The 7,434-nt window shown below is 36.3% G+C and overlaps 1 protein-coding gene across 1 annotated transcript; it reads left to right on the forward strand.

The window, feature by feature from the left end:
- The first annotated feature begins 538 nt into the window (after positions 1 to 538).
- PTH (parathyroid hormone) lies at positions 539 to 3,609 on the forward strand. The gene is made up of 3 exons (XM_072793996.1): positions 539 to 698; positions 2,805 to 2,895; positions 3,014 to 3,609. The coding sequence occupies exons 2-3, from the start codon at positions 2,810 to 2,812 to the stop codon at positions 3,273 to 3,275; spliced, it is 348 nt and encodes a 115-aa protein (XP_072650097.1). The 5' UTR covers positions 539 to 698; positions 2,805 to 2,809; the 3' UTR covers positions 3,276 to 3,609.
- The last annotated feature ends 3,825 nt before the right edge of the window (positions 3,610 to 7,434 follow it).

Here is a 7,434-nt window from a genome sequence, read left to right on the forward strand (position 1 = left end):
GCAAATTAAAATGCATACATGAAATTTAAGTTAAATGAATTTTAAAGTAATTTCACATCTAAACCCTTAGAATTAATTACATACAAAAAACATTTTCTCAAAATACTTTTAACACTTCCTTTAAGAAAAGCACTGTGTCTACTTTTTTGGAAAGATGACCAGGAGTAATATGGTTTGACTGAAAATGGCTTACAAAGTAGGAATAACATAATGTGATTATTTATAATCCCCACAGTAATTATACCAATAGTGTAGTTATGACCAATGCACTTATTTTCAGATTTTACTTTCAAATAACTTTGCCATATATCTTTGAAATCAGTCTTTCTTATAATATAAATTCATTAATCCACTCAGAATTACAATTCAGTATTTGTTAGACATCTTTGCATAAACTCTTTTCCGAGGTCCACACTGTTTTCCTTCTAATATCCAATTATTTAAAATTTAAGAGGAATGGGCACCGCCCAGTGAGGGTGTGTGTGTGTGACTTTGAGCCTATAGTTACAAACCAGAGAATTGGGAGTGACATCATCTATGACAATAGAAAAGCTTCTCTTGGTAAGTGGAAGACCTATATATAAAAGTCACACTTGAGAGTCTACAGTCAAATTCATCAGCTTTCACAAGTTTACTCAACTTCGAAAAAGCATCAGCTGCCGATACACCTGAAAGATCTTGTCACAAGACATTGTGTGGTGAGTAATCTTTAGTTTCTCTTTTAAATTGCATCTGAGATTTTTTCATAATTGAATAATTATATAATGTGTACTATTTTCTACAAGTATCATGCTGTTTGTTCAAGGTAAATTATTAAGGGAGAGTTTGAATGCTGTTTAATATAAAATGCCACAATACAAAAGGAATTTATGCTGCTCCACTGCCCTTAAATCATTAGTTTTGGTGATTCAAGTCTTTCGAAATGCCTTGCTTTTTCTAGATTCATCTGAAATTACACAAAAAAATAATTAAAATTGTGCATGATAAGCTCTAATGGTCTCTTACTGAAATTTAAAAAAAAACAGCTTAGTGATGAATGAGTAATTCTAATTTAAATAACCAGTACAAATTTATTAAGTTGTGTTAAAATTCATTTTTCCTGCAGAATATCCTTATCCAGACTGTTTTATGACTCATATAAAACTCAAATCTATATATTATAGTTGGTGAAATTCAGTTTTACTGCTGAATGTTTATTCCCTTTACATAAAGCCTTTCCAAATTTGCTATTCTGAAAACTACATAGATTTTAAGGGTGTTTTACAACTGCTTTTTTTGCTTTTTCATGGCATTCTTATAAGAAGCTCTTCTCTCTACTAAGAACAAGGAAGCCAAGGAGAGATGTCTTAAGTCACTGGGTGACTCTGACAAAGCTAGGACTAAATACCAATGCTTCTCTTCTCCAGCTACAGTGCCTCTTCCTGACATAAACCAACATCGAAGCATCTTCATCTGTTTCTTCATCAGTAGCTTTATATTGCAGAGTGGGAAAAAAATGTAGTAGATTATAATGTTTCTTATGTGACTTCTAAGTGGTGCTGCTTCCCTTTAAAATATGAGTACACAGCCATTCTGTGTGTTAAAATGGAGAACGTGAAGCATTAAGAAAAAGCACTACTGTAATAATAGGCTTTGCAATTACTGAAATGCAGATTAAGGTAAGACTATTCTATTCTGAGATGAAAGCATTATGAGCAAAAGAGAAAAGTGCTAACAATTATACTCAAACAAGACTGTTAATAAAATAAGCCAATAAGATAAACAAGCATTCCATATGGAGCCAAGGCTCTAAATCTGTAAACAAGCAATTAATTAGGTGATTTTAAAATACTTCGACACATTCTTTTTAATGATAGGAGAAATGTGCATTAATTCATTAAAAATCTGTATATTAGAGCCTATTAAGTTGGTATTTATGGATATTATTGCAGGGCCTGAAATGAAGTTGACTTGTGAAAAAAGAAATTTGCTAAGTAAATAAACAGCATTAGTAATTTACCTGGTTAAGAGAATTAACCATTTTCAAGCAAATTATAAGCACTTAATCAGAACCAACATAAAATGTGGAAGGAAATTCTAAAAAGTAAGCCTCTTCATTACTCATGTGGCTTAAAATTCATATATTAAAATTTGTACAAAATTCAAAAAGTTGGGGATCCTTGGGTGGCTCAGCGGTTTGGCACCTGCCTTTGGCCCAGGGCGTGATCCTGGAGTCCCGGGATCGAGTCCCACATCAGGCTCCCAGCATGGAGCTTGCTTCTCCCTCTGCCTGTGTCTCTGCCTCTCTTTCTCTCTCTGATATATATAAACAAAATCTTTAAAAAAAAAAAAAACTCAAAATGTTGCTTAAGAAAGTAAAACTAATTTCTAAGGCAAATTATGTGCATATGTTAATATATATACACAGTAATATATACACTAGTGTATATTATTAATATATAATATATTACAGATATATAATATACTAAATAAAAGAGGTTGATTTTTTTTAAAAGCTCTTATTTATTCCTTCATGAGAGACACAAAGAAAGGCAGAGACACAGGCAGAGGGAGAGGGCCCAATGTGGGACTCGATCCTGGGACTCCAGGATCACACCCTGAGCCAAAGGCAGACACTCAACTGCTGAGCCACCCAGGTGTCCCAAAAGGCTGATTTTACAAGTCTTTTGTGAAAACCAATTCAATTAGTTGTTGTAACACTCTGTGTAGTTGTGTGGTTGTAATGGTAACTACTATAAATTTAACTGTACAGTTTAGCGTATTAAAAATATCTTTAAATATTTTCATTTTGTTTTTCCTTTCAGTGAAGATGATGTCTGCAAAAGACATGGTTAAAGTAATGATTGTCATGTTTGCAATTTGTTTTCTTGCAAAATCAGATGGGAAACCTGTTAAGTAAGTATGGTACCCTGTTCTGCATGGTGAGGGCATGGGAATTGGATTTTAAGGTTGGCTTTATGATTGGGAAGAAGAGAGTTAATGGAGTGGTCCTCCCTGTTTCTATTCCCTCCAGGAAGAGATCTGTGAGTGAAATACAGTTTATGCATAACCTGGGCAAACATCTGAGCTCCATGGAGAGGGTGGAATGGCTACGGAAGAAGCTCCAGGATGTACACAACTTTGTTGCCCTTGGAGCTCCAATAGCTCACAGAGATGGTAGTTCCCAGAGGCCCCTAAAAAAGGAAGACAATGTCCTAGTTGAGAGCTATCAAAAAAGTCTTGGAGAAGCCGACAAAGCTGATGTGGATGTATTAACTAAAGCTAAATCCCAGTGACGATACATCAGAGCACTGCTGTAGACAGCATAGGGCAACAACATTACAAGCTGCTAACATTTTCAAGCTCTTAAGATTAATAAATGCCAAAATTTACATGTAATCCATTGTTAGCCATGATAGCTGAAATTTTAATTGATTGTTTTGATTCTAGTTTAATTCATTTAAGAGCTCTTTTAATTGTTCTATTTCTATTGTTTATTCTTTTTAAAGTATGTTTTTGCATAATTTATAAAAGAATAAAATTGCACTTTTTAACCTCTCTCCCATCTTATGATGCAAAATAAAAATTTAATGATCATAATTTTAAATAAATGAAGTCAAGTATTCCTCACTTGTTATAAGAATGCTTTCTGGGATTATGAGTAATACCAAAATGGTTAAATTGATCTTGAGTAGGAAGAATAATGTAAGATTTTTTTTTAATCATGTGTCTCACATTACCATATTTTGGAATATCATTCTTTAAATATTTCCAAAGTACCAGGTCCTCAAATCCTCACTAGCTGGATATTATTTTTCTCTTCATTTCAGGGAATGAAAGGAAATGCTCAGCAAGGAAAGGCAGAAAAAGGTCTGAAACTTGAAAAAGCATTTGTCTATATACTAGTCTGGATCCGAAATTGCAAAGAACAGAATTTTTGTATTTATTAGAATATAATTTCATTCATTCATTCATCATTTGACAAATATCAAATTGATGTCCATTATTTTCATGTACTAGTGTATTAGACACTAGACATACACTGGTAAGCAAAACGGACACAGTTCCATCTTGATGGGGCCTATGATTTAGTAGGATAGATAGACATTAATTATTATTTTTGATAAGCACCATGAATTAAAAGTACACAATACTCGAGAAGTGTTACATACAGAGCCCTGTTCTATTTAGGTCAATGCCATCCAATAGAACCTTCTATGATGACAGGAATGTTCTATATTGTGTGCTTTCCAATACAGTATCTACATGTGCAATTAAAATGTGCCTTCTGGGCAGCCCAGGTGGCTCAGTGGTTTAATGCCGCCTTCAATACAGGGCGTGATCCTGGAGACCAGGGATCGAGTCTCATGTCAGGCTCCCTGCATGGAGCCTGCTTCTCCCTCAGCCTGTGTCTCTGTCTCTGTCTCTCTCTCTCTTTCTCTCTCTGTATCTCTCATGAATAAATAAATAAAATCTTTAAAGAAAAAGAAATTCTTTAAAAAAAAATAAATAAAATAAAATAAAATGTGCCTTGTATGGGCCCCTGGCTGGCTCAGTCAGTAGAGCACGTGACTCTTGATCTCGGGGTTATGAGTTTAAGCACTACATTGGGTGTACAGATTACTAATAAAAATAAATATAGTTTAAAAAGTGTTTTTAAAAAACTAAAATATGCCTCGTGTCACTGAGGATTAAGATCCCATCCTGGCCTCAAAGTGTCCATGTTCTAACGAGGAAGACAGAGATGGAAGCAAGTACTTATAATATCACATGTGAAATGCAAAACACAATGATACCCAGAGAAGGTAACAGATCTTCTTGATGTAGGGAGTAATTGAGAGGGGACTGAAATAGCAAGTAAATTTTGCAAAATGTAGAGGACTATTAACAAATGTCGGGCATCCTGGTGGAATCAATCAGGCTTTGGTTTAAATGCAGAGAACAGAACCTACCTCAGTTAGTTTAAATAGAAGGGGATTCATTACAAAATCATTGAGAATGCTGATGAAAACAGATTCTGTTAAACCTGGAGGAAAAATTCAGTCACCAAGAGAGTTGTTCTCTTCTAATATCAGCAGCTGACTGATACTATCCTGAGACTGCCCTGATCAGGAGGCAGCTGCTTCCTACTGCTGTTCCAGAAACAAACTGTACCTGCTAAGAGCAATCCAGCAAAACAGATGGCAAGCACTTTGCTTTTTGACATCTAGTGTTCCTTGTTGCTGGAATCTGCTAACACGAGCACAATAAAATCAAACCCCTCCACAACAGTACTTGCCAGCACAAAGGAAGAAGTAGCAGAATCACCTTACTTAGGCCTGCCCAATCTCATAGAGTGCATATGATTGGCTGAATCTAAATCTCTTGTAGAACTTTAGCTGCAGAAGTGTCTTGGGAATGTAGTTTTTAGCTTTCCAGACTACTATGTAATACAAGAATAAGCACTAGAAGGTGCCTCCAGTTCCTTGGTAGTGTCAAGCCTCAATCAGTATTCTTTTTCTTTTTTTTTTTTTTTTAGGTAGGCTCCACACCTAGCATGGAGCCTGATGTGGGGCTCAAACTCACAGCCTTGGGATTAAGACCTGAGCTGAGATCAAAAGTCAGTTGCTTAACCAACTGAACCCCCCAGGCACCCCCTCAATGAGTATTCTTGAATATGTCCCCTGATGGAACTGTGTGAGAATTTCCTGGGGATATTTACCCAGGGGTAGAATCCTGAAATACAAACAAGCTTCTCAAGACTCTTGTGAATCACATGTACAGTATTTATTCCCATCAGAAGAATGAGGCATTTCTGTTTCCACCTACAATTGGAAGAATATGCTTTTATAAGGTTTTGTCACATCGATGGTAAGTAGTAACTTATTGCTTTAATTTGCCTATTTCTGATTACTAGTGAGATTGAACTTCTTTCTACATGTTGGCCACTTAGGCTTCCCTGTCTGTGAATATTTTTGTATATCCTTTGCCAATTTTTTTTCCTTTGCCAATTTTTAATTGGTTTTCTGGTCCTCTCAATTTTGAGTTCTTTGCACATTCTAATACAAATTCCATGTTGGTTTTAAATGTCACACCTGGGTGGCTCAGTGGTTGGGCATTTGCCTTTGGCTCAGACTGTGATCCTGGGGTCCTGGGATCGAGTCCCACATCAGGCTCCCCTGAGGGAGCCTGCTTCTCCCTCTGCCTGTGTCTCTGCCTCTCTATGTCTCTCATAAATAAGTAAATAAAATCTTTTAAAATAAATAAATAAATATCACAAATATTATCATGTATTTACTAACTCTATGCTTAATTTAATGGCCACAAATACATCAATTTTTCACCTTCCTGTTTGTGTTTTGGAGTCTTATTGAAGACGTCTTTCTCCAATCTCAGGTCACAAGTTATCTCTTACATCTGCTTTAGAGTTTTACCTTTCATTTTTAAGTGTTTATTGTTCTGGAGTCTAATTTTGCATGTGACAAAATGTTATGTTGGAACTTTATTATTTTTAAATATAGATAGTGGGGCACCTGGGTGGCTCAGTGGTTGAGCATCCACCTTTGGCTTGGGTCATGATCCTGGGTCCTAGGATCCAGTCCTGCATCAGGATCCCTACAGGAAGCTTGCTTCTGTCTCTGTCTCTCTCTCTCTCTCTGTGTCTCTCATGAATAAATAAATAAAATCTTTAAGAAAGAAAGAAAGAAAGAAAGAAAGAAAGAAAGAAAGAAAGAAAGAAAGATAGATAGTGTTCCAAATATCATCTATTAAACAGTTTTTAAATTACCCCATAGCTTTGTAGATTGATTATTTATTTATTTATTTATTTATTTATTTATTTATTTATTTATTTGACAGAGCACAAGCAGGGGCAGCAGCAGAGGGAAAAGGAGAAGTAGGCTCCCCATGGAGCAGGAAGCGTGATGTAGGACTAAATCCCAGGCCTGGGATCATAACCTGAGCTGAAGATAGGTGCTCAACAGACTGAGCCACCCAGGCGTCCCTATAGATAATTTTTAAAATCATATCTTAAGTTCCCGTGTAAATATAGGTTTGTTTGTTTGTTTGTTTATTACCTTTAAGGAGTGAAAAATTGCTTTACTGTGCTCTTTGAATCAACTTTCAGTCCCTGAAGGTCAGTCTCAGATGGTGGCCCACAAGTCACTCTTCCCTGACTTTCTCTCAAAACCTTAACAACTTGGGTGTTGTGTCCCTCTGAGTGTCCCTAGCCCTATCATTCTCCTCCCCATATGACCCATGCACAGGAAACTTTCCTTCCCAAGTCTTCAGGATTTGAGCCTGTGAGTATCCAACCCAGGCTCTCCAGAACTCTACAGAAACAAGTTCTTGGTTCCATTTTGAAGCAGCAGTTCATAGAGGTGGCCCCAGGACATGCTGGAGGAAGAAACAGCCTGCCCTTAAACTGTGGGCCTGTTGGATCTAGCTCAGCTTCATCCCAAGCAAAGCCCAATATTT

The sequence above is a fragment of the Canis lupus genome, chromosome 23, assembly GCF_048164855.1.
Source record: "Canis lupus baileyi chromosome 23, mCanLup2.hap1, whole genome shotgun sequence".
Classification (NCBI taxonomy): Eukaryota; Metazoa; Chordata; class Mammalia; order Carnivora; family Canidae; genus Canis; species Canis lupus.

Bases quoted from the DNA above. Each gene is read 5' to 3' on its own strand.
- PTH (XM_072793996.1), top strand. From the start codon at position 2,810: ATGATGTCTGCAAAAGACATGGTTAAAGTAATGATTGTCATGTTTGCA. The intron at 2,896-3,013 runs GTAAGTATGGTA...TATTCCCTCCAG, and splicing joins TCAGATGGGAAACCTGTTAA to GAAGAGATCTGTGAGTGAAA.